This window comes from Betta splendens, chromosome 17, assembly GCF_900634795.4.
Source record: "Betta splendens chromosome 17, fBetSpl5.4, whole genome shotgun sequence".
NCBI classification, from domain to species: Eukaryota; Metazoa; Chordata; class Actinopteri; order Anabantiformes; family Osphronemidae; genus Betta; species Betta splendens.
The window spans coordinates 12051383-12076775 of record NC_040897.2 but is presented as its reverse complement, the minus strand read 5'-3'; the positions used below and the strand labels follow the sequence as shown (position 1 = coordinate 12076775).

The following is a 25393-nucleotide window of genomic DNA, read 5'->3' as shown; positions in this document are numbered from 1 at the left end:
TGTATATACACAGACAACGTAAGAGTCTCCAACTGACAGACTTTTATGGACTGTGGAGGAAATCAAATCCAGGATCTTTTTGCTTGTGTATTTGTGGTGGAAATTTCCCATAAAGAGGCAGATGAGAGAGTTGTCTTTTGTGTGATTTATTATAAAAATAAAGGAAAATAAAAATGATGAGGAATGCAAATCAGAATCATGGTGCAGAGAGGAATGCCTCTCTGCACCAATAGAATTGTTTGTGTCACCTTATGCCACCGTGAGTAAGAATGTTTACATTCTCACACCTGTATTGCTAACCTCTGACTATCACAGAGGAAGGAGCTCTAAGTCTCAACAGACAGAGAGACGCAACTCCCCGGCCTTGGGTTTGGGAGCTAGAGTCCAGAGTCTATCAGGCAGAGACAACCATTAAACAATGTAGGTGAAATGTCAGATACATAAAACAGGTGTACGACAAACATAAGATGTTGATTGACGAACATAAGTCTTGCATCGTATGAAAATTTTAAGAAGTAACATCTGGATATTCAATTATTAATGTCCGAACATCAGTGGCGACAGACTGAAGCAGCTAGATCATCCAGCTTCAGTCTATAATTTGGGTTTAGTCTGCAGATCTCCACAGCTCAGGTGGGTTCTGAAGAACTCCTGAACCTTCTTCCACAGGTGGACTTCAGCAGCTGCGTGTATCCTTGGTTCACCCCCCCACAGGACTGGCATGTTGAAAACCCTGTGATAGCTAGAAGCATAGTGAGCTCCGTAGGGCGGCTCCAGAATGTGTCCTGCTCCAGGGTAGCTCACACACTCAAAGTTCCTCTTCCCATGATGCTTCAGTCTCTCCACTAGAATGTTCATGTACGTCTTGCTGTCCAAGCTGAGGTCGTCCTCTGCAGCCACAAAGAGGAATCGGGCCTCAGCTTGTTCGATGGGGATCAGGGTGGACTTGTTCTCCTCTGCCAGGGGATTGTTCATGGCATACCTGCTCATCCCAGCCCCAGACTCCACAACAGGCATCTTCTCCATGTCAAACATTAAGCCAGGGAGGACATGCTGTCCTTTATAGTAGAGGGGTAAAATTATGTTGGCGCAGCAGCTATTGATCATAACTACAGCCTCAATTCCTGACACAAAAGTAGCAAGTGATGCAGCAACGTCTCCTGCCTTTGAGCGTGATATAATGCCGACTCCTTTACTTCCCACCTGTGGAGACACACACAGCTCAGAATAAAACATCCAGACACCAGCAGGTCTCCTCAGCCTTGATGCTGCCATTAGATATTTAATAGTTTGGGCTTGAACAGACACTGATGCACCTCGATAATAATAGTAATAATTGAACTCTATTGATCCCACATTGGGGAAATTACTCTGCATTTTAATCCATCCAGCAGTAGGCAGCCACAGTGCTGCGCCTGGTGAGTTAGTGCAAAGTGGTTTACTCAAGGACACTCTTGCTCTGGTGGGCCTTCTGCTCCCCAGGCCAACGCTCTACCAACTGAGCCACCAAGCCACCATTCTCTGCATTTAACCCATCCCCTGGGGGAGCAGTGGGCTGCCATAGAACGGCAGCTTGTGTGAAGTGTCTTGCTCAAGGACACTGCAGCAAGATTTGAAAACAATCATTTATGTTGATTTTCATATTGTTTTTATGCCTTGATCTCGACTTCAAAAAAGACATGATCATGTTTACACAACTCACCTTCGGCTGTTGTAGTAGAAACTTCACAGCTTGCTCATAGCGATCCAGATGTATCTCTGTCACCCACTGATCATTGACAGTCATTACAGGTAAAGCCAAAACCACAAAGCCTTTGTTGGCCAGCAGAGAGGCTCTTCTCTCAAATGTGTAGCTTGACAGATCCAACACAGCAGGGAACGGACCTTTTCCTGGAAAACAAGCCAGGTATGAGTAGATGTCAGTAAAATGAAAACGATGCATCAGTAACTAAGTGGACTGACCTGGAGGAGTAAACAGCACTCCATCAAAGCTCCCATCCTTCAGTGGGACTCTGCTGACTCCTTCTCCAATCTTGAACCGGTCGTTGGTCGCCTCCGCCAGCATCCTGCCTTCTCCCTCACCTTCATGCACAGAGAACTTCACCACAAAAGGCTTTAGTGAACTATCCACATTGAATCTTCTGTGCAAGCTGTTTGTCTTCAGTGACCACAGCAGCCCCATGGGTTCAACCCCTACGTAGCTCCCACCGAGTGAGGGGTCTCTGTCCAGGTGGATGAACCCACTCCCGTCTGCCTTGTAGGTGGCCGAGGACCTGAACTCAAGTCCTCCCTCGTCCGTCGCCCTGGCTCTCACCGAAACCACCTGCCTCGGCTTCAGTCCAGCCACCTTCACCTGAATTGGCTCATCGAACAAGCACCTGACACCAGGCAGCAGCCTCAGTCGGATCTGTGAGGACATCTCCTAGAACAGAGTCAGACGTCAACAAGACGCTGCTCATACAAAGCATGTAGTTCTATCTACATATCACTACAAGAGAACAGAGAATTAAGGTCAGTGACTAAATATTTTCAAATCTATAAAAACATTTGAATCAGATGTTACCAACACAAATAAGATGCTGGACATTACCAAGTGTTGCAGGAGTAGTTCTCTCTCTCTGGTGGAAGTTGTTTTCCAGTGTTTTTTTTTATGTTACTAGATCTGAGTTTCCAGGATCCATGATGAACCATTGCACAAACATTTTGGTGCATCAATGACTTCTACCCAAACCTCTGAACTTCTCCTATATTACTAATATGTAGTTCTAACAAAAGGAACATCCCTACCACATTATAACACTATAAGAGTGTTGGGTTTTACCAGCTCCAGATGGGATCGTCTCTGTCCAGGTGGGTGAACCTTCTCCCATCTGGCCAGAATGTGGTTGAGGAGGTGTTTGAAATGACATGACGATATTAGAACAAAGAGTCAAAGAGCAGTTTATCATCGATTTTTTTCAAGCTATGTGTTGAGAAGACAGAGAGCTAAAGTACACACACATTCTTTGAAAAAACAGAATGTCCTTGTTTATCTCTGACCACTCAGGGAGGGATTGAGTCAGGAATGGCATCCAAGGTAATCAATCATGCAAATCATTTGCTGTGGCAACCCCTGATGGGATAAGCCGAAAAAGTTACCAAAGTACAACGTCAATAAAACAATTTTACAGACATTAATAATTTTGTACATAATTGAAATGTGAGATAAACAAACTGTTTGTGTTGATTAAAGAATGTTTAACATTTATTATTCTTTGAATAAACTAACTGAAGGTTTATTAAATTAATTAAATTGTTTCTAGACTCAACTCTTCGTTTCGTTTCCTTTTACTCATTAAAGTCTTTACGTGTTTTCTTGCAGTGAACAACAGCAGGTTATCAACTGAAGACTTTTAGACATTAACACTTAGAAGTCAATGACTTCTACCAAAACAACTGAACTTCTACGGTATTTAGTTCTAGTAAAAGAAACATCCCTGATGCAAACAGTCACATCCAGTCCTGGACTATTTTAGGTCACTTAATCAGGAAGATATCACATTAACTATAAAAGCGTTGGGTTTTACCAGCTCCAGATGGGTGAACCTGCTCCCATCTGGCCTATATGTAGTTGAGGGGGTGTTTGAAATGGAATGGTGTAATTGCAACAACAAGAGCAGCACCATGGATCTCTCCTTCTTGCCAGTGTACATTACGCATTAAGAAGAGAGACAAAGCTAAGGTACACACACATTCTTTGGACGAACAGAATATCCTGACAGCAGTTCCAACAGGGATAAACTACTTATAGTTTGTTAATATTTAGCACCACGGGACATAAAAGCTGATCATGTCTGGCTGTTTCTTCTCCTCTCTGCTGTTTTAATGCACCTGTCTTCTCCCCCACATTTTGTCCTGGCCTTTGCCCTTAGGCAGGTCACACATGCACAGTCCCGCCCAGCTGTTTGTCGTTGTGGTAACTAGTTATATTGCAAATGCAATGTTTCACCTTTGTGGGCACCTTGTAGAATCAGGGCGTTCCCTCAGCTTTAGATCTAAAGTTAGATGATGTGTGAAACCAACATGTGATGTGTGACAGCTGACTGACTCCATTCATCACACAAACACATATTTTAGATTGGAGTTCAAACTAGTTTCAGTTTTGGAAAAGTAAAACTCTTCGCTAATTCATGAACAGATTCACCTCGACTGCTGCTGAAAAAATTGGAGGACATTGAAACTAATCCATCTGATGGAGAAAAGAAGGTCTCAGGTGAAGCAGCAGGTGAGTTCCAAGCAGGAAACTGAAGTGGGTCGAGTCAAAGAGCTTCAGAAGAAGCCGGAGCAGGAGATCACTGAGCTGAAGAGGAGAGACTCAGCCTCTCTATGCTGAAATATGGCCTTACTGTACCAATGTGAAGGATTTAATAAATACATGGGAAAATTAATATTTAAAACGGCTTAATTAAATTTTTTGTTGAATGTCATTACGATTTTTTTTCTACACCATTTGCCCCAATAAAGAAAACAGAACAGTTTGTTTTCTGTGTAAAAAAAAATAATGATAATAATTGCATTTGTTGAAGTACATCATCAATAAAATAATATACAGATATTTTGTACATAACTGAGATATGAGATAACCAAACTGACTGTGTTGAAGTGAATCTGTTTCTGAATAAAAGAACAAGTCAAACATTTATTATTCTTTGAAGAAACTAACTGAAGCTTTATTAAATCAACTGTTGGTTTTATTTTCTTTTACTCACTGAAGTCTTTACGTGTTTTCCTTCACTGGACATCAGCAAGTTATCAACTGAAGACTCATTTACACTTTTAGACATTAACACTTTTTTTAACGCTTTTTCATGTTTGTTAATCTGTTCACATGAATCCAGACTCAGGTTTACAGGTCTTTGGTTTAAAACTTCACAAACTGATACGCAATATCCTTATCATCTTTATTACTGTATTAAGTCTGTTCTTCAGTTTTTCCCAAATTTTAAAGCATTAGTTTTCTCAACACTCAACCATCACTAATTCCTTACAATCCGTTCTGAAGTCATCATCCAGTTTCAGTGTATAATTTAGGTTTATTTTGCAGATCTCCACAGCTCAGGTGGGTTCTGAAGAACTCCTGAACCTCTTCCACAGGTGGACTTCAGCAGCTGCGTGCATCCTTGATTCACCCCCCCACAGGACGAGCCTGTTGAAAGACCTGTGATAGCTAGAAGCATAGTAAGCTCCTTAGGGCGGCTCCAACATGTGTCCTGCTCCAGGGTAGCTCACACACTCAAAGTTCTTCTTCCCATGATGCTTCAGTCTCTCCACTATCTTACAGTATCTTCCTTTAATATTACATTTTGTCTTCCCATACCATGATCCATTGCCAATACCAAAATGACACAATAACCCTTACAATATTAATACCATTATAACCCATTTTTGTTGTGCGTGTACTGTAAACTGAGTTTTTAGATTTACAATAAATGGCCCCTTAAGTAATAATCTGAAAAAAATGAACTTTTGCTCCTGTAAATGTTATACTGTTAACCTGTTCCAATATTTTCTTTCAAATTTTGATACATTGAAATTGAGTATCATCATTTGACCAAGTAGAGTTTGCATCCAAATAACAAGTAATAGTAAATAAGATCATTCATTGTTTTAAAACCCTCCAAAAAGTAATTTTGACTTGTGTGATGAAAGTAAATCTGGTAACCCTCAGTGAATGAACTCATTTAATACATAAACCCATCTAAAAGGACCAATCCCCTGATCCCACACTTTTCTAGTTTTCTAGTCAATAAATATCCCAAGTGTATGTTTTTATTATCCATAGCAGTGGTGATATCTTTAATCATCTCAGTTATGGCTACAAATTGCACCAAATGGTACGCATTGCGAAGGTCCAATTTATTGAAACAGGTGGCTCCTGAAAGAAGTTCAAATGCGGATGATAACAGCGGCAGTGTCACGTCCTAGTTTCTGTTTTACTTTGAAAGGACTTCCTATTCACACCTCATTTCAGCCGTTTCTCTGTCTTTACCTGTTCCCATTATCCACACCTGTCCGTAATTAGTAATCGACACCAGTATATAGTCTCCACCTCTTACACACTTTAGCTGCCAGATTGTCGAGTCTTAGTACCACATTCCAGCGTTCTTGTATAGTCATCTAGTTTTCTGATCACGTCCGTCATTGACCTCTGACTCCTGCCTGACCCTCGTCTGTACCTTCGCCTTGGATCTTGTGGTAAATTTCCTGACCGTCTGACCATTGAGTTTTGCCTAGCCCTAGCCTGTACCTCTGCCGAGTTTACCTGTGAATCGAACCTCTGCCTGTTTACCGGACCTGATCTTGCCTGCTCCTTTTGTACTTGCAGAATTGAGACTCACTGTGTATTACCTGGACTGCCTGACTACGCCGATACAATAAACACTGTTTACTCATCAAGCCCTCGAGTGTACTGTGCATGCGGGAAGAATCCTGCTCTGGCGGGTGACGAGGATGGTCGTATGATCCCTGACATGAGTGAGGAGTCCAAATACTTCATGGCTACTCGTTCCTTTGGTGTCAGGTGGAACACTCTTCCCTTGGGTGACGCCGCGCCTGGCCTCAAGTTAATAGCGCAATGGTGCTTCCTGTGCGGTGGGAGAGATGTGGCTTTAGCCTAGTTAAATACCAAACGGAGATCATGGTAGCACCTAGGAACGCCAGTAAGATCTGCCTCCTCTCCTCCTTCTGTAAACGTCACCCTCTGTGGTTCTTCAGGCTCGATCGTGTTCTGGCAGTCTGGGTCCTATTCACGCACCTCTCCGCTCCTCCAGTCCAATGTGGGGTTGTGTCTCCTCTGCCAGGTGTGCCCTAAGATGACAGGGTGATAACAAGACTCTACTACCAAAAACGCAATTTTCTCAGAGTGTCCGTCGGCAAATGTCATGGGTACAGGTGCGGTGTGATGTGTGACTCACCACAGTCGGCGGCTCGCCTTCCTCACCTGTGCTGCGTCCTTGTACCCAATCAACAAATTGCCATCTCTCAGTACCCTCGCCTATTTTAGCCCTCCAACTTTGTTTCTCCAAAAATTTCGTTGTTGTTAGACAACAAAATGCTGGATCAGTTTTACACCCTCAGCAGGGTTTGTGGGAGTTTGCCAAACCAGTTTGCATGTGTTTTGTGCATTTTAAGAAAGCATTCGACCATGTAGCTCGTAGCATTCTGTGAGGGGTACTCAGGGAGTATGGAATCCAAGGTTCTTTGTTAAGGGCTGTCCGGGCTCCGTCTGCTCTGCAGATGATTTTGTCCTGTTGACTTCATCGGGTCAGGACCACCGGTGTGCGCTGGGGCAGTTTGCAGCTGAGTGTGAAGCAGCTGGGATAAGAGTCAGTTCCTCTAAATCTGAGGCCATGGTTCTCGAACGGAAAATGGTGGTTTGCTCTCTCCAGTTTGGAGGAGAGTTCCTGCCCCAAGTGGAGGAGTTCAAGTATCTTGGGGTTTTGTTCACGAGTGAGGGAAGGAGGGAACGTGAGATTGACAGACAGATCGGTGCAGCGGTTGCAGTAATGCAGTCGGTGTATCGGTCCATCGTAGTGAAGAAGGAGCTGAGCCGAAAGGCAAAGCTCTCAATTTACCGGTCAATCTACCTTCCTACCCTCACCATGATACCCACACCACATGAGCTTTGGGTCATGACTAAAAGGGCAAGATCACGGATACAAGCGACCGAAATGAGCTTTCTCTGTAGAGTGGCTGGGCGCTCCCTTAGAGATAAGGTAAGTAGTTCTGTCACCCAGGAGTAGCTCAGAGTACAGTCGCTGCTCCGCCACATGGAGAGGAGCCAGCTGAGGTGGCTTGGCATCTGGTTCTGATGCCTCCTGGATGCCTCCCTGGGGAGGTGTTCCGGGCATGTCCCACCCGTAGGAGGCCCCGGGGAAGACCCAAGACACGCTGAAGGGACTATGTCTTTCGACTGGCCTGGGAACATCTTGGGGTCTCACCGGAAGAGCTAGGGGAAATGTCCGGAGAGAGGGAAGTCTGGAATTAACTTAGACTGCTGCCCCCGCGACCCGTCTGAGAATAAAGTGGTTGAAAATGGATGGATAGATGATAAATGCTGGATCAGTTTTACACCCTCAGCAGGGTTTGTGGGAGTTTGCCAAACCAGTTTGCATGTGTTTTGTGCATTTTAAGAAAGCATTCGACCGTGTAGCTCGTAGCATTCTGTGAGGGGTACTCAGGGAGTATGGAATCCAAGGTTCTTTGTTAAGGGCTGTCCGGGCTCCGTCTGCTCTGCAGATGATTTTGTCCTGTTGACTTCATCGGGTCAGGACCACCAGTGTGCGCTGGGGCAGTTTGCAGCTGAGTGTGAAGCAGCTGGGATGAGAGTCAGTTCCTCTAAATCTGAGGCCATGGTTCTCGAACGGAAAATGGTGGTTTGCTCTCTCCAGTTTGGAGGAGAGTTCCTGCCCCAAGTGGAGGAGTTCAAGTATCTTGGGGTTTTGTTCACGAGTGAGGGAAGGAGGGAACGTGAGATTGACAGACAGATCGGTGCAGCGGTTGCAGTAATGCAGTCGGTGTATCGGTCCATCGTAGTGAAGAAGGAGCTGAGCCGAAAGGCAAAGCTCTCAATTTACCGGTCAATCTACCTTCCTACCCTCACCATGATACCCACACCACATGAGCTTTGGGTCATGACTAAAAGGGCAAGATCACGGATACAAGCGACCGAAATGAGCTTTCTCTGTAGAGTGGCTGGGCGCTCCCTTAGAGTTAAGGTAAGTAGTTCTGTCACCCAGGAGTAGCTCAGAGTACAGTCGCTGCTCCGCCACATGGAGAGGAGCCAGCTGAGGTGGCTTGGCATCTGGTTCTGATGCCTCCTGGATGCCTCCCTGGGGAGGTGTTCCGGGCATGTCCCACCCGTAGGAGGCCCCGGGGAAGACCCAAGACACGCTGAAGGGACTATGTCTTTCGACTGGCCTGGGAACATCTTGGGGTCTCACCGGAAGAGCTAGGGGAAATGTCCGGAGAGAGGGAAGTCTGGAATTAGCTTAGACTGCTGCCCCCGCGACCCGTCTGAGAATAAAGTGGTTGAAAATGGATGGATAGATGAATCAGAAAACAAAAAAAAGTTTCATTTTTGTATACTTTATTAACTTACTAAGAAACATCATGAGAAGCATGTTTTGACGTCTTGCTTATTCTAGTGTGTAGTTGGCCTTATTCAGGCTTTTAATGAGGTTTTCATTTCTTCGCTCGGCTGAACTTCTTCGATCCTTTTAACACACTTTAAAAAGTAATGTTTGGATATTTAATTAATATTTATATCAGTGGTGACAGACCGCAACAGCTAGATCATCCAGCTTATATAATTATAATTTGGGTTTAGTCTGCAGATCTCCACAGCTCAGGTGGGATCTGAAGAACTCCTGAACCTTCTTCCACAGGTGGACTTCAGCAGCTGCGTGCATCCTTGGTTCACCCCCCCACAGGACGAGCCTGTTGAAAGCCCTGTGATAGCTAGAAGCATAGTGAGCTCCGTAGGGCGGCTCCAACATGTGTCCTGCTCCAGGGTAGCTCACACACTCAAAGTTCTTTTTCCCATGATGCTTCATTCTCTCCACTAGAATGTCCATGTACGTCTTGCTGTCCAAGCTGAGGTCGTCCTCTGCAGCCACAAAGAGGAATCGAGCTTTGGCTCGTTCGATGGGGATCAGAGTGGACTTGTTCTCCTCTGCCAGGGGATTGTTGAAGACATACTTGCTGACTCCAGCACCCGACTCCAAGACAGGCATCTTCTCCATGTCAAACATTAAGCCAGGGAGGACATGCTGTCCTTTATAGTAGAGGGGTAAAATCGTGTTGGCGCAGCAACTATTGATCATAACTACAGCCTCAATTCCTGACACAAAAGTAGCAAGTGAAGCAGCAACATCTGATGTCTTTGAGTGTGATATAATGCCGACTCCTTTACTTCCCACCTGTGGAGACACACACAGCTCAGAATAAAACATCCAGACAACAGCAGGTCTCTTCAGCCTTGATGCCATCATTAGATGCTGTTATTAAAAAGTTTGGGCTTAAACCTACACTGATGCACGTTGATGTTCAGTACATTCAAATGTGTTCATTTCATTTATGTTGGATTGCATCATGCTTTTTATGCCTTGGTCTCATTCTTCGAATAGAAAAGACTTGAACTCACCTTCGGCTGTTGTAGTAGAAACTTCACAGCTTCCTCAAAGTGGTCCAGATGCATCTCAATTACTCTTTGATCCTTGACAGTCATTACAGGTAAAGCCAAAACCACAAAGCCTTTGTTGGCCAGCAGAGAGGCTCTTCTCTCAAATGTGTAGCTTGACAGATCCAACACAGCAGGGAACGGACCTTTTCCTGGAAAACAAGCCAGGTATGAGTAGATGTCAGTAAAATGAAAACGATGCATCAGTAACTAAGTGGACTGACCTGGAGGAGTAAACAGGACTCCATCAAAGCTCCCATCCTTCAGTGGGACTCTGCTGACTCCTTCTCCAATCATGAACCGTTCATTGGACGCCTCCGCCAGCATCCTGCCTTCTCCCTCACCTTCATGCACAGAGAACTTCACCACAAAAGGCTTTAGTGAACTATCCAACTTAAATCTTCTGTGCAAGCTGTTTGTCTTCAGTGACCACAGCAGCCCCATGGGTTCAACCCCTACGTAGCTTCCGCCGAGTGAGGGGTCTCTGTCCAGGTGGATGAACCCACTCCCGTCTGCCTTGTAGGTGGCCGAGGACCTGAACTCAAGTCCTCCCTCATCCTTCGCCCTGGCTCTCAACGAAACCACCTGCCTCGGCCTCAGTCCAGCCACTTTCACCTGAATCGGCTCATCGAACAAGCACCTGACACCAGGCAGCAGCCTCAGTCGGATCTGTGAGGACATCTCCTAGAACAGAAAGTCAGATGTTAACAAGAAAGCATGTAGTTCCATCTTCAAATCACTACAGAAGAACAGAGAAATTAGTTATTGACTAAATAATTTAAATGTATGAAAAGATTTGAATCAGATGTTACCAACACAAATAAGATGGTGGACATTACCAAATGTTGAGTGCAAGTTTTGTAATGTTGTTTTTTAAATGTTACTAGATCAGAGTTTGCAGGAGCCATGATGGACCATTGCACATTTCGGTACATCAATGACTTCTACCCAAACCTCTGAACCTCTATAGTATTAATATTTAGTTCTAACAAAAGGAACGTTCCTGATGCAATCAGTCACATCCAGTCCTAGACCATTTTAGGTCCCTTAATCAGGGAAATACCAAATACTAAATATTATAAGAGCTTTGGGTTTTACCAGCTCCAGTTGGGATCCTCTCTGTCCAGGTGGGTGAACCTGCTTCCATCTGGCCAGAATGTGGTTGAGAGGGTGTTTGAAATAAAATGATGTTATTGCAACAAAGAGTCAAAGAGCAGTTCACCATGGATGTCTCCTTCTTGCCAGTGTACGTTACGCATTGAGAAGACAGCGACAAAGCTAAAGTACAAACACATCCTTTGGACGAACAGAATGTCCTGACAGCAGTTCCAACAGGGATAATCTATTTACAATGGAAGCATTCACTGTGTGTATTGTTTTTCTAATGTTTATTATAGTTCTTCCGTCTGCATCTAACTAGTCCCGCATACTTTAAGCTACAGAAACCATTCAAATATCAAAACGTACAGCTTTTTAAAAGACAACGTGGGCTATTACTTTTCTAATTTTTCATATTTTTTACATTATTAATCTTTTCATTTTTCATTTCATTTTTTTGTTTTCCATTGAAATGAATGGAAAACCATTTTCAAATTCTCTTCAGCTTTGTCTTCTTTCAGCTTTAACTACTTCAGCATATTTCAAGCTACAGACACCATTTGAACTACAAAGCAAACTATTATTGCGTAAGCTAGAATGTGTGATGTCACAGCTAGAGTGTGAAGGAACGTTTTTATAAAACAGAACTTTTCTCTAACTTGTCATTACACAGATTTAACTTGTCATTATCACAGATTTCACTCTATGAACTTTTTTTTTCACTAAGCCGTAGTCATACTTGTCTTCTTTCTAATGTGTCTGGCTAAACCCACAGACCTATACTTTAGTCTGTACAGTAGCTGCCTGAAAGTGTAGAGAGTTCCAAAATTTCACCCATACACTCTAATGCACTTTTGAGGGAAAGCGCAGAAGCACTGGTATTTTTCAATTGCGACTGTGGCCACAATTCTTACTTCTCAAACATAAAAACTCACACCAGTTAGTCATTGAAGCTTTGGGATTCATAAAGTGAAGTTTTTGTTGTGATAACCCCCATGGTTTTGCTGTAACAATCCTGTTGAGCAGGGGAGCAAATCAGCTTCATCCCAACTGATTGAGCTGAATTGTGGAGGTTCCTGCCTTCGAAGCATAACAACGGCACAGCTGCAGTAGATAAGTGATTGAGCTCAGTAACAGTTTGATTGACAGGTCAAACTCTGCTGCTCAAACTCTCTACTGCTCAGTATCCAAGCAGCTCTATGTATATAACTGATGAGTTCATTACACTGTCCATTCCTGATCAGAGCAGGTGTACACATTCAGCTTTTTTAAACTACCTGGTCTTTCTTATATAGGTATATTTAGCCATACTTGTATTGCAGTATTAATAGTGAGTATTTCTGGCACCCTAACAGAAGCTGGTGTGAGAAGTGACCATTGCAATGACTGACGCATGGTTCTGTATTTAAATATTCACATTTGTCTTAGGTTTACACCTTTGAGACTGTTGAGAATGGTTTTCTTTTTTTCAATTCATTCTGTTGTAAATAATGAACTCTGCCACACTTCATTTAATAAACTTAATATGTTTTTATTACTAAGCATTTCTTTCAATCTGGAGGAAGCTCTTCGTTATCGTAGCTACCTTGTTAATGCCCCCTAAAGCTTTCTTAGGAAATGATCTGCAATAGCACATTCATGCCCCAGGTGGAGCCAGGTAGACTGGAAGTGAAGTGCATGAGGTTTGTGTACTATATATACACCACTCTATTAGGGTGGGGGACCACCCTCCGCGGGTGGTCTCATCCACTTTCCAAGCTCGGGACCTCCACCAAAGGCCAGGGAGCTTGAGGGTTCTGCGCAGTATCCTTGCTGTTCCTAGGACTGCACTTTTCTGGACTGAATGTCGGATGTATTTCCAGGGATCTGTTGTAGCCACTCCTCCAGTTTGGGGGTCACTGCCCCCAGTGCTCCGATCACTACAGGCACCACTGTGGCCTTCACCTTCCAAGCCTTCTCCAGTTCTTCTCTGAGTCCTTGGTATTTCTCTAGTTTCTCATGTTCCTTTTTCCTGATGTTGCCATCGCTTGGTATTGCCACATCCACCACTACGGCTTTCCTCTGTGGTGGTGGACAAAGAGCAATGTCTGGTTGGTTCGCCATTACCATTCTGTCTGTCTGTATCTGGAAGTCCCACAGGATCTTGGCTCGCTCGTTCTCTACCACCTTGGGAGGTGTTTCCCACTTTGACCTTGGGGTTTCCAGTCCATACTCCGCGCAGATGTTCCTGTATACTATGCCAGCCACTTGGTTATGGCGTTCCATGTATGCTTTGCCTGCCAGCATCTTACACCCTGCAGTTATGTGCTGGACCATCTCAGGGGCCTCTTTGCACAGTCTACACCTTGGGTCTTGTCTGGTGTGGTAGATCTGGGCCCCTATGGCTCTGGTGCTCAGGGCCTGCTCCTGTGCGGCCAGGATGAGTGCCTATGTGCTGTCCTTCAGCCCAGCCCTTTCAAGGCATTGGTAGGATTTGTTGAGATCAGCCACTTCAGTTATGTTCCGGTTGTACATCCCGTGCAAGGGCTTGTCCTCCCATGATGGTCCCTCTACCAGCATCTCATCCTCTGTTCTCCCCTGCCTGAGACATTCACTCAGCACGTCATCTGTCGGAGCCTTATCCTTGATGTACTTATGGATCTTGGATGTTTCATCCTGGATAGTGGACCTCACGCTCACTAGTCCTCGGCCTCCTTACTTGCGGCTAGCGTAAAGTCTCAGGGTGCTGGATTTGGGGTGGAACCCTGCATGCATGGTGAGGAGCTTTCGTGTCTTAACATCTGTGGTCTGTATCTCTTCCTTTGGCCACCTTATTATTCCTGCAGGGTATCTGATCACTGGCAGGGCGTAGCTGTTTATTGCCCGGGATTTGTTCTTGCCATTGAGCTGGATTCTTAGGCCTTGCCTTACTCGTTGGTATTTGGCTGTTGCCGAATTCCTTGTTGCCTGTTCAAGGTTGCTGTTCACCTGTGGTATTCCAAAGAACTTGTAACTGTCCTCAACGTCTGCTATTGTTCCTTCTGGGAGTAAGACCCCTGCTGTGTGGATTACTTTGCCTCTCTTTGTCACCATCCTCCCACATTTCTCAAGCCTGAATGACATCTCAAAGTCCGAGCTGTAGATCCTGGTGGTGTGGATCAGCGAGTCGATGTCTCGCTCACTCTTGGCGTACAGCTTGATGTCATCCATGTAGAGGAGGTGACTTATGGTGGCCCCGTTCCGGAGTCGGTATCCATAGCCAGTATTGTTCATTATTTGGCTGAGGGGGTTCAGATCTATGCAGAACAGCAGTGGGGACAGTGCATCTTCTTGGTATATGCCACATTTGATGGATACTTGGGCAAGTGGCTTCCCATGGGCTTCGAGGGTGGTTCTCCACAACCTCATCGAGTTTGCAATGAAGGCCTTTAGAGTTCTATTGAAGTTGTACAGATCCAAGCATTCAGTGATCTATGTGTGTGGCATTGAGCTTTCTTGTAGTCGATCCATACAGTCGATATATGCAGTTATGTGCTGTCCTTCAGTCCAGCCCTTTCAAGCCATTGGTGATCAAAAGTAACGTTTATTATTCTTTGAAGAAACTAACTGAAGGTTCATTGAATTCAATTGCTTCTAGAATCAACTCTTGGTTTTGCTGATGGGAGATTTTCTGAAATTACTGAAATTACAAATAAGGAAACAGGATGCACATGAACCATTGATAGACTCCTAGTTAAACACATCGTGTTGAGTTTAGCATCTTTAATATTTACATGTTACATGTGTCCTTTCTTCCTGGGTCAACCACTCTAACCTATAGCTGGGCTTTAGACTGTTTAGAACCACAGCGTAGGTGATCAGTGAGAAACTCCTGGATCTTCTTCCACAGGTGGACTTCAGCTGCTGCATGAACGCTGGGCTCACCCCCCCACAGGACTGGAGTGCTGATGCGTCCATGTGTGGCAGAGGGACAGAAAGGCCCATAAGGTGGCTCCAGTAGGTGACCGGCTTTGGGGTAACAGACTGTCTCAAAGTTCTTTTTCCCATGATGCTTCAGTCTCTCCACCATCTCGTCCATGTAACCCTCGCTGTCCCAGTGGAGGTCGTTCCCTGAAGCCACAAAGAGGAAAGAAGCCTGTGCTTGTTCGACCGGCACCACAGTGCCTCTGTTCTCCTCTGCCCGAGGATCTCCAAGCACGTACCTGACTATACTAGCTCCTGATTCATGGGAAATCTCTTTGCTCCAGTCCACTGGTAGTGGTGAGAGTATTTCTTGGTTCTTAAAGTACAATGGAGAACCCACAACTGCGCTGCAGCCGTTGATCCACACTACTGCTGCAACACCTGACACAAAGGCAGCAAGAGAAAGAGCAACATCTCCTCCCTTTGACCGTGAGATTATACCAACTCCTTTACTGCCCACCTGAAGACAGACAAGTAGAGTAGAAGGAACTCTGTGGTTACCTTGTCATAATCTGTAAAAATGTGAATGATTGGTTCCTTCAAATAACTTACCTTAGGTTGTCGTTGTAGAAAATCCACAGCTTCTTTAAAGTGGTCCAGGTGCATGGGTTTGTTGTTGCTAGGTTTCTCAGTGTGAACTGCTACAGCCAGAACCACAAAGCCTTTGTTGGCCAGCAGAGAGGCTCTTTTCTCCGACATGAAGGTGCACAGATCCAGCACAGCAGGAAAGGGACCCTGTCCTGAAAGGTAGCACATATAGAGTAAGCAGATCAAAGATTCTATAAGATTCACCAAACACTGGACTGACCTGGAGGAGTAAAGAGGACTCCTTCAAAATTCCCTTCCTTGACAGAGAACCTGCTGACTCCATCACCAATCAGAAACCTTTCATGGGTCTCCTCCGCCAGCATCCTGCCCTGTTCGTCCCCCTCATGCACAGAGAACTTCACCACAAGAGGTTCAAGCGCTTTGTTCTTGAAAAAGTATTGGTGCAGTTTCTCAGCTCTCAGTGACCACAGCAGCCCCATGGGTTCAACCCCTACGTAGCTCCCGCCGAGTGAGGGGTCTCTGTCCAGGTGGATGAACCCACTCCCGTCTGCCCTGTAGGTGGCCGAGGACCTGAACTCAAGTCCTTTCTCATCCGTCGCCCTGGCTCTCACCGACACCACCTGCCTCGGCTTCAGTCCAGCCACTTTCACCTGAATCGGCTCATCGAACAAGCACCTGACACCAGGCAGCAGCCTCAGTCGGATCTGTGAGGACATCTCCTAGAACAGAAAGTCAGATGTTAACAAGAAAGCATGTAGTTCCACCTTCAAATCACTACAGAAGAACAGAGAAATTAGTTAGTGAATAAATATTTTAAATGTATGAAAAGATTTGAATCAAATGTTACCGACACAAATAAAATGGTGGACATTACCAAATGTTGAGTGCAAGTTTTGTAATGTTTGTTTTTTTAAATGTTACTAGATCCGAGTTTGCAGGAGCCATGATGAACCATTGCACATTTCGGTACATCAATGTTCTCCCCGTGTTTGCGTGGGTTCTCTCCGGGTTCTCCGGCTTCCTCCCACAGTCCAAAGACGTGCATTAGGTTGATTGGACTCTCTCCATTGCCCGTAGGTGTGAGTGTGTGTGTGAATGGTTGTCTGTCATGTTATGTTGCCCTGCGATGGACTGGCGACCCGTCCAGGGTGTACCCTGCCTGCCCGCCCATAGCCAGCTGGGTTAGGCTCCAGCACCCCCGTGACCCCGCATTAGGGAATAAGCGGCTTGGAAAATGGATGGCTGGATGGTACATCAATGACTTCTACCCAAACCTCTGAACTTCTATAGTATTAATATTTAGTTCTAACAAAAGGAACGTTCCTGATGCAATCAGTCACATCCAGTCCTGGACCACTTTAGGTCCCTTAATCAGGAAGATACCACATTAACTATAAGAGCATTGGGTTTTACCAGCTCCAGATGGGATCGTCTCTGTCCAGGTGGGTGAACCTGCTCCCATCTGGCCAGAATGTGGTTGAGGGGGTGTTTGAAATGAAATGATGTTATTGCAACAAAGAGTCAAAGAGCAGTTCACCATGGATGTCTCCTTCTTGCCAGTGTACGTTACGCATTGAGAAGACAAAGACAACGCTAAGGTACACACACCTTTTGGACGAACAGAATGTCCTGACAGCAGTTCCAACACAAATATATTAATATTATTTATTAATATTTACCACTATGGGACATAAAAGCAGATCTGGTTGTTTATTCTCCTCTCTGTGTCATGACCTGTACTGTTTCCTGTTTTATTTTTGTAGGACTTCCGGTTTTGTTCATGTCAGCTGTTTCCTGTCACTCCCGAGTCACCATGCACACCTGTCACGTATTAGTAATCACTCCTGTATTTAAGCATCAGTAATCACCACATCCGTTGTCAGATTGTTAGTTCACGATTGTTTGTTCACTTACCTGTGTCAACTCTCCAGCCTCAATACCCAGTAAGTCCTTCTTGTGTACCAGCTCTAGTTTTGTTGCTCACCTTGCCTTGCCTGCTCCCTTGCTTCTGGTTTTGGACTCTGCCTGGTATTTTGACTTTTGCCTGAGATTGACCACTGATTGCCTGATCCCTGTCTATGCCGCTGCTATCATTCTTGCAACTCGTGTACCAACCTCTGCCTGTCCGACCAAGAGCCTTAATAAATCCTCTGATATCTCACGTTGTGTCTGCGCTGTGCGTTTGGGTCCTCCACCGTGTGTTTCCTGACACTCTGCTGTTCTAATGCACCTGTCCTCTCCCACACACTCTGTTCTGGCCTTTGCTCTTAGGCAGGTCACATGTGTATACTGCTGACACACTGCTGCCCAGCTGTTTGTCATTATGGTAACTAGTTAGTTATAATGCAAATTGTGGTTCACCTTTGTGGACACCTTGTAGCCCTCCTGCATCCATACACACTTTAACAATGTCAAACCTGAATTGTTCCCTCTTTTGATCACGACAAACGTCGTGGATGTATATATAAAAAAACTGTCAATGTCGTCTATGCCTTGCATTGTATTAAATATATGAACATTTTTATAAACTGGACTCCTCCCTCTTCCTGCTCTCGCACCTAGCTAATCTCTGTATTTCCTTTTTCCCTCAGCTTCAGATCTACAGTTAGATGATGGGTGAAACCACATGTGATGTGTGAGAGCTGACAGACTCCATTCACCACACAAACACACATATTTTAAATCAGAGCTCAAACTAGTTTCAGATTTGGAAAAGTAAAACTCTTGTTCACTAATTCATGAACAGATTCACTTCAACTGCTGATAAAACAGTGGAGGACAATGAAACTAATCCATCTAATGGAGAAAAGAAGGAAGAGGAATCCCACTGTTTCACATTTTGTCTCCAGTATAATGTTTGCAGCCTTCAGACGGATTTATTCTACACCATGACCTTTTACAACCCTCCTTATGTGTTTATCGATGTTTTTGTGACATAATTACTTGTCTGATCGCTGACAGAGAAAACTCATGAGGCGAGGCTGCACAGGTCTGCGCCTCATCCAGAAGGGGCCACTGCTACCACCCTTTAATGCCACAAATGTTTTTTTCTATAGTTATCCTAATAAAGAGCAAACCTGTAAAACTGATTAAAGCAGCACTTAAGGTTAAAAAAAAAACAAAAAACTTCACTGAGGGTCAAAACTGAACATTTACACCTTTGTTATACTTAAGAATGAGTATGAATTGTGTAGAATACATGGAGGCGAAAGGTCCAGTCTCTTACTACTATAAAAAATATGTTCCTTCACAACCTAATATGTTCCTTTAGGTGAGATGATAAAATGGGAAATGTGGCCAATAGTAATATGCATTCTGACAATTAAATAGTGAAAAATACACTCTAATTCGAAGGGGATCAGGGTGGACTTGTTCTGCTATGCCAGAGGATTCTCTAACTCTGTTTAGCAGAAACATAATTTCTTAAGGGGATTTAATCCCGCTGCCACCGCAGCAAAATAAACTCAAAGACATAGTCTTTACCACTGGGCCACTGAGAGGCCATTGCAAAGCCTTTATCATAAGACATATCTAACATGTATCAACACGCTGTTCGTGGACGGCAGAAACCAGTTTAATTTGTGACCACTGTGTCTTTGTGCGACGTTAAATCTTGTGTATTTTATAAGATGTCTACATTTGATACTTTAGTGTCAGCAGCTGTTCTCGTTAGAGCGGCCTTGTCTGATACGTCTGTATCTAATATCCCAGTGCTGTAATAAATCCACTGCTGCCAGTTGGATGAAGTTGTGGATTCTACTGCTGTCGGGGAACTTTTGCGTTACAGATCATTAGTTTTGTGCTGGATGCAAACAAAGTAGTATTCAAAACAATCTTCAGGATGCCAAGAAAATACCAGAAAAGACAGCCGGGACAGAACGGTCGAAAAAGCACTGAGTAAGTAATATATTCAACCTTTTATTGTTTTAGTTTGTGCTGTGAAATTTGAGTCCGAGCTGCTGCTTGTCGTGTTTTGGACTGTCGGGAGCAGCGCTAGCTTACATTGCTAATGTTAGCTTGCACATTAGCTCTGAGTGGCTGGTAGCAACTAATTCAATAATACTACTTTATTTTGTAGGCCACTGCCAGTTTTTCTTGAAGTTGTGGATTCTACAGCTGATAGGGGAATTTCTAAAAATTTACAACAACTACAATTAAGGAAACAGGATGCGCATGAACCATTGATGGACTCCTGGATAAACGCATTGTGTTGAGTTTAGCATCTTTAATATTTACATGTTACATGTGTCTTTTCTTTCTGGGTCAACCACTCTGACCTATAGTTGGGCTTTAGACTGTTTAGAACCACAGCGTAGGTGATCAGTGAGAAACTCCTGGATCTTCTTCCACAGCTGGACTTCAGCTGCTGCATGAACGCTGGGCTCGCCCCCCCACAGGACTGGAGTGCTGATGAGTCCATGTGTGGCAGAGGGACAGAACGGCCCATAAGGCGGCTCCAGTAGGTGACCGGCTTTGGGGTAACAGACTGTCTCAAAGTTCTTTTTCCCATGATGCTTCAGTCTCTCCACCATCTCGTCCATGTAACCCTCGCTGTCCCAGTTGAGGTCGTTCCCTGAAGCCACAAAGAGGAAAGAAGCCTGTGCTTGTTCGACCGGCACCACAGTGCCTCTGTTCTCCTCTGCCCGAGGATCTCCAAGCATGTACCTGACTATACTAGCTCCTGATTCATGGGAAATCCCTTTGCTCCAGTCCACTGGCAGTGGTGAGAGGATTTCTTGGTTCTTAAAGTACAATGGAGAACCCACAACAGCACTGCAGCCGTTGATCCACACTACTGCTGCAACACCTGACACAAAGGCAGCAAGAGAAAGAGCAACATCTCCTCCCTTTGACCGTGAGATTATACCAACTCCTTTACTGCCCACCTGAAGACAGACAAGCAGAGTAGAAGGAACTCTGTGGTTATTTTGTCATAATCTGTAAAAATGTGAATGATTGGTTCCTTCAAATAACTTACCTTAGGTTGTCGTTGTAGAAAATCCACAGCTTCTTTAAAGTGGTCCAGGTGCATGGGTTTGTTGTTGCCAGGTTTCTCAGTGTAAACTGCTACAGCCAGAACCACAAAGCCTTTGTTGGCCAGCAGAGAGGCTCTTTTCTCCGACATGAAGGTGCACAGATCCAGCACAGCAGGAAAAGGACCCTGTCCTGAAAGGTAGCACATATAGAGTAAGCAGATGAAAGATTCTATAAGATTCACCACACACTGGACTGACCTGGAGGAGTAAAGAGGACTCCTTCAAAATTCCCTTCCTTGACAGAGAACCTGCTGACTCCTTCACCAATCAGAAACCTTTCATGGGTCTCCTCCGCCAGCATCCTGCCCTGTTCGTCCCCCTCATGCACAGAGAACTTCACCACAAAAGGTTCAAGCGCTTTGTTCTTGAAAAAGTATTGGTGCAGTTTCTCAGCTCTCAGTGACCACAGCAGCCCCATGGGTTCAACCCCTACGTAGCTCCCGCCGAGTGAGGGGTCTTTGTCCAGGTGGATGAACCCACTCCCGTCTGCCCTGTAGGTGGCCGAGGACCTGAACTCAAGTCCTTTCTCATCCGTCGCCCTGGCTCTCACCGACACCACCTGCCTCGGCTTCAGTCCAGCCACCTTCACCTGAACCAGCTCATCGAACAAGCACCTGACACCAGGCAGCAGCCTCAGTCGGATCTGTGAGGACATCTCCTAGAACAGAGAGTCAGACGTTAACAAGACACAGCTCAAACAAAGTGTTTAGTTCCATCTACATATCACAAGAGAATAGAGAAATAAGGTCATTGACTTAATCATTTAAATGTGAAAAAACATTGGAATCAGATGTTACCTACACAAATAAGATGGTATACATTACCAAGTGTTCAGTGCAAGTTTGTTTTTAAAATTTTACTAGATCATAGTTTGCAGTAGCCATGATGAACCATCGCACAAACATTTCAGTATGTCAATGACTTCTACCCAAACCTCTGAACTTCTATAGTATTAATATTTAGTTCTAACAAAAGGAACGTTCCTGATGCAATCAGTCACATCCAGTCCTAGACCACTTTAGGTCCCTTAATCAGGGAAATACCACATTAACTATAAGAGTGTTGGGTTTTACCAGCTCCAGATGGGATCGTCTCTGTCCAGATGGGTGAATCTGCTTCCATCTGACCTGTATGTGGTTGAGGGGGTGTTTGAAATGAAATGATGTTATTGCAACAAAGAGTCAAAGAGCAGTTCACCATGGATGTCTCCTTCTTGCCAGTGTACGTTACGCATTGAGAAGACAAAGACAACGCTAAGGTACACACACCTTTTGGACGAATAGAATGTCCTGACAGCAGTTCCAACAGGGATAATCTATTTACAATGGAAGCATTCACTGTGTGTATTGTTTTTCTAATGTTTATTATATTTCTTCCGTCTGCATCAAACTAGCCCCGCATACTTTAAGCTACAGAAACCATTCAAATATCAAAACGTACAGCTTTTTGAGACAACGTGGGTTATTACTTTTCTAATGTTTCATATTTTTTACGTTATTAAGCTTTTTTCATTAATTGTTTTCCATTGAAATGAATGGAAAACCATTTTCAAATCCTCTTCAGCTTTGTCTTTTTTCAGCTTTAACTACTTCAGCATATTTCAAGCTACAGACACCATTTGAACTACAAAGCAATCTTCAACTATTCAACTAATGCACTGTTCAGCTTTTTAATATCTTTAACAGTTTCTGAGTTATAGCAGTTTAGGCATAGGGTGGTTTTTGATTGATTGTGTGAGGATTGTTTTTTTAAAACAGAACCTTTCTCTAACTTGTCATTACACAGATTTAACTTGTCATTATCACAGATTTCACTCTATGAACAAATTTTTTTCCACTAAGCCCTAGTCATACTTGTCTTCTTTCTAATGTGTCTGGCTAAACACACAGACCTATACTTTAGTCTGTACAGTAGCTGCCTGAAAGTGTAGAGAGTTCCAAAATTTCACCCATAAACTCTAATGCACTTTTGAGGGAAAGCGCAGAAAGACTGGTATTTTTCAATTGCGACTGTGGCCACAATTCTTACTTCTCAAACATAAAAACTCACACCAGTTAGTCATTGAAGCTTTGGGATTCATAAAGTGAAGTTATTTTTTTGATAACCCCCATGGTTTTGCTGTAACAAGCCTGTTGAGCAGGGGAGCAAATCAGCTTCATCCCAACTGATTGAGCTGAATTGTGGAGGTTCCTGCCTTCGAAGCATAACAACGGCACAGCTGCAGTAGATAAGTGATTGAGCTCAGTAACAGTTTGATTGACAGGTCAAACTCTGCCGCTCAAACTCTCTACTGCTCAGTATCCAAGCAGCTCTATGTATATAACTGATGAGTTCATTACACTGTCCATTCCTGATCAGAGCAGGTGTACACATTCAGCTTTTTTAAGCTACCTGGTCTTTCTTATATAGGTATATTTAGCCATACTTGTATTGCAGTATTAATAGTGAGTATTTCTGGCACCCTAACAGAAGCTGGTGTGAGGAGTGACCATTGCAATGACAGACGCATGGTTCTGTATTTAAATATTCACATTTGTCTTAGGTTTACACCTTTGAGACTGTTGAGAATGGTTTTCTTTTTTTCAATTAATTCTGTTGTAAATAGTGAACTCTGCCACACCAGCACCTGACACCGGGCAGCAACTGGAGTGTGACTTGGGACGACATAGTCTGCATAATGTAATAACTTAATGTGATGGAAATTTTGTAATAAAGAAGCTGATGAGAGAGTTGTCTTTTGTGTAATTTATTGTAATAACAGAGAAAAATAAAAGATAATGAGAAAAGCAAATCATAAACCACGGTATAATGCAAAGGTCACACAATCCTCAAGTTGTCTTTGCCTTTAATCCCTTTCTTTGGCCAGGGTTTATTTCTATACTGTACAGTCTCACACCTGCATCACTGGCGTCTGACTATCGGAGAGGAAGGAACACCAAATCTCAGCAGAAAGAGATAGAGAGTGTCACGATCTGGGTTTTGTTTCTTGTTGTTTCCTTGTCTTATTTTGGTTCCAGGTTCCATTTCCGGTTTTATTTTGGTAGCACTCCCGGTTTCTGTTCCTGCTTTACTTCCTGTGATCAGTTCTGTTCTCCCTAGCTCATTACCCACACCTGTCTGTAATCAGTTAATCGCTCACCTGTGTATTTAGTCAGCTCCTGTGTCCTTAGTTCCCTGCCAGATTGTCGTCCGTGTTTCTTGTTCCTCGTGTTTTGTTCTGGTTTTGCCTTGCGTATCCTGCCTGACCCTGGACTAACTACTGACCGTGAGTTTTGCTTCATCCCTGCCTGTACCTTCGCTGAGCCTACTTGTGTAACGAACCCTGCCTGGACATTGGATTAGAGATTGCCTGTTCCCTTGTTTCCTGCTTACTGAACTCTTCCGTGTATGACCTGGACTGCCTGACCCTGCCTTATCTAATAAACCCGTGCTTAACCATAACCGTGCCTCTGTGCTGTGCATGTGGGTCCTTTATCTGCCGTTCCGTGACAGAGAGAGAGACAGCTCCTCTGCCTTGGGGTTGGGAGCGAGATAGGAGCCAGAGTCCAGGGTTCATCAGGCAGAGACAAACATAGAGCAGAGAAATGTCAAATACATTAAACAGATGTAGGACAAAATATACGTTATTAATTGCAAGACATAAGTCATATGCTAACTGTTTAGCTTGAATGTTTGGTGGATCAGTTGGTAGCGCGTTGGTCTGGGAAGTGGAAAGTAAATAAAAAGAGTTATTAATGAAGATGTGACAGATCTAAGAAAATCATTAAGTTTATGCTCATGTCATCATGATCCTGCTAAAAGCTTCCACTTTGCCTTTTAGAGGACACAAGACCGGAGGCTTTCAGTCAGCGCTGGGATTCAACCCCTCTTTCTTTATCTAGAATCTAGGTAATGAGGTCAAAGGTCACAGGGTGCTGCAGCGCTCATAGTTACTGTGATTTTGAAAAAATTTAGCTGGACTTCGCTCCCCTGGTCATTTGGTACAGTGATTATCGAGCTGCGCTCCCGTCACCCCGGTCGTGGGTTCAATCCCCTCAGAAAGTGGTTGTCTCAGGGAAAAACCTGCCAAATCAATCATGCGATTCATTGGCTGTGGCGACCCGTGACGGGATCAGCTGGAATGAGTTACCGTTTTAAGTTGAACTTTACTCTTTAAAGCTACTGTGTGACATGATCACTACTGTACAATTAAATAAACTAAGTCAATCTTAACTCTTCGCTGATAATTTATGTTTTGGGATGAATAATAATATTATCATATTTTTCAAATAAAACTTAATTAGTCTCATTAGATCAGACTCCAGGGACAAACACACACCTTGTCTTTTTCCGGCATCGACGCTGTCGCAAACCAGCCACTGCCCACTGTGAATGAAGCTCTGTGCAACTGTAAACGACTCACATCAGAGGTCGCTGTTTCATCATCTCAAGTATGGAAATTGTAAGCAAGTTTGAGTCTGGAAACGTAAAATAATCCTATTAAACATGCACAACAGGAAACTGCACCCGTCCATCCATTTTCTACCCTTTAGTTGATGTTGTATTTTGT

The 25393-nt window shown here is 44.1% G+C and overlaps 4 protein-coding genes across 11 annotated transcripts; all 4 read right to left on the bottom strand.

Moving 5' to 3' along the window:
* Positions 1–124: 124 nt before the first annotated feature.
* Positions 125–2976, bottom strand: LOC114844522 (acyl-coenzyme A thioesterase 6-like). Of its 3 annotated transcripts, none has more exons than XM_029131973.2 (4): positions 2822–2976; positions 1963–2422; positions 1703–1890; positions 125–1203 (listed from the first exon to the last, which is right to left on the bottom strand). In XM_029131973.2, the coding sequence occupies exons 2-4, from the start codon at positions 2417–2419 to the stop codon at positions 595–597; spliced, it is 1254 nt and encodes a 417-aa protein (XP_028987806.1). In that variant the 5' UTR covers positions 2420–2422; positions 2822–2976; the 3' UTR covers positions 125–594. The 3 variants fall into 3 exon arrangements, with proteins under 3 accessions (XP_028987806.1, XP_028987805.1, XP_028987804.1); XM_029131972.3 differs by having other exon boundaries at positions 1963–2488; positions 2591–2917; XM_029131971.2 differs by having other exon boundaries at positions 2591–2915.
* Positions 2977–4714: 1738 nt separating this feature from the next.
* On the bottom strand, positions 4715–11457 carry LOC114844529 (acyl-coenzyme A thioesterase 6-like). Its single transcript, XM_029131984.2, has 4 exons — positions 11318–11457; positions 10444–10903; positions 10184–10371; positions 4715–9959 (listed from the first exon to the last, which is right to left on the bottom strand). Exons 2-4 carry the CDS (start codon positions 10898–10900, stop codon positions 9351–9353), a joined length of 1254 nt encoding a protein of 417 aa, XP_028987817.1. The 5' UTR covers positions 10901–10903; positions 11318–11457; the 3' UTR covers positions 4715–9350.
* Positions 11458–14895: 3438 nt separating this feature from the next.
* LOC114844519 (acyl-coenzyme A thioesterase 1-like) lies at positions 14896–18145 on the bottom strand. 3 transcript variants are annotated; one of them, XM_029131964.2, is made up of 4 exons: positions 17924–18145; positions 16068–16527; positions 15812–15999; positions 14896–15719 (listed from the first exon to the last, which is right to left on the bottom strand). In XM_029131964.2, exons 1-4 carry the CDS (start codon positions 18128–18130, stop codon positions 15111–15113), a joined length of 1464 nt encoding a protein of 487 aa, XP_028987797.1. In that variant the 5' UTR covers positions 18131–18145; the 3' UTR covers positions 14896–15110. The 3 variants fall into 3 exon arrangements, with proteins under 3 accessions (XP_028987797.1, XP_028987800.1, XP_028987798.1); XM_029131967.2 differs by having other exon boundaries at positions 17723–18050; XM_029131965.2 differs by lacking the exon at positions 17924–18145 and adding an exon at positions 17222–17712.
* Positions 18146–18915: 770 nt separating this feature from the next.
* LOC114844528 (acyl-coenzyme A thioesterase 1-like) lies at positions 18916–25068 on the bottom strand. Of its 4 annotated transcripts, XM_029131981.2 has the most exons (5): positions 23984–25067; positions 21918–21971; positions 21043–21502; positions 20787–20974; positions 18916–20694 (listed from the first exon to the last, which is right to left on the bottom strand). In XM_029131981.2, the coding sequence occupies exons 3-5, from the start codon at positions 21497–21499 to the stop codon at positions 20086–20088; spliced, it is 1254 nt and encodes a 417-aa protein (XP_028987814.1). In that variant the 5' UTR covers positions 21500–21502; positions 21918–21971; positions 23984–25067; the 3' UTR covers positions 18916–20085. The 4 variants fall into 4 exon arrangements, with proteins under 4 accessions (XP_028987814.1, XP_028987816.1, XP_028987813.1 ...); XM_029131983.2 differs by lacking the exon at positions 21918–21971 and having other exon boundaries at positions 23984–25068; XM_029131980.2 differs by lacking the exon at positions 23984–25067 and having other exon boundaries at positions 21918–23972.
* Positions 25069–25393: the final 325 nt, after the last annotated feature.

Coding starts and splice junctions, on each gene's coding strand:
- LOC114844522 (XM_029131973.2), bottom strand. CDS start 2,419: ATGTCCTCACAGATCCGACTGAGGCTGCTGCCTGGTGTCAGGTGCTTG. Junction 1,891..1,962: donor AGTGCTGTTTACTCCTCCAG/GTCAGTCCACTT, acceptor CTTGTTTTCCAG/GAAAAGGTCCGTTCCCTGCT. Junction 1,204..1,702: donor TTCTACTACAACAGCCGAAG/GTGAGTTGTGTA, acceptor GTGTCTCCACAG/GTGGGAAGTAAAGGAGTCGG.
- LOC114844529 (XM_029131984.2), bottom strand. CDS start 10,900: ATGTCCTCACAGATCCGACTGAGGCTGCTGCCTGGTGTCAGGTGCTTG. Junction 10,372..10,443: donor AGTCCTGTTTACTCCTCCAG/GTCAGTCCACTT, acceptor CTTGTTTTCCAG/GAAAAGGTCCGTTCCCTGCT. Junction 9,960..10,183: donor TTCTACTACAACAGCCGAAG/GTGAGTTCAAGT, acceptor GTGTCTCCACAG/GTGGGAAGTAAAGGAGTCGG.
- LOC114844519 (XM_029131964.2), bottom strand. CDS start 18,130: ATGACAAACAGCTGGGCAGCAGTGTGTCAGCAGTATACACATGTGACC. Junction 16,528..17,923: donor TCTTGGTCGGACAGGCAGAG/GTTGGTACACGA, acceptor TTTCTGTTCTAG/GAGATGTCCTCACAGATCCG. Junction 15,720..15,811: donor TTCTACAACGACAACCTAAG/GTAAGTTATTTG, acceptor GTCTGTCTTCAG/GTGGGCAGTAAAGGAGTTGG.
- LOC114844528 (XM_029131983.2), bottom strand. CDS start 21,499: ATGTCCTCACAGATCCGACTGAGGCTGCTGCCTGGTGTCAGGTGCTTG. Junction 20,975..21,042: donor AGTCCTCTTTACTCCTCCAG/GTCAGTCCAGTG, acceptor GCTACCTTTCAG/GACAGGGTCCTTTTCCTGCT. Junction 20,695..20,786: donor TTCTACAACGACAACCTAAG/GTAAGTTATTTG, acceptor GTCTGTCTTCAG/GTGGGCAGTAAAGGAGTTGG.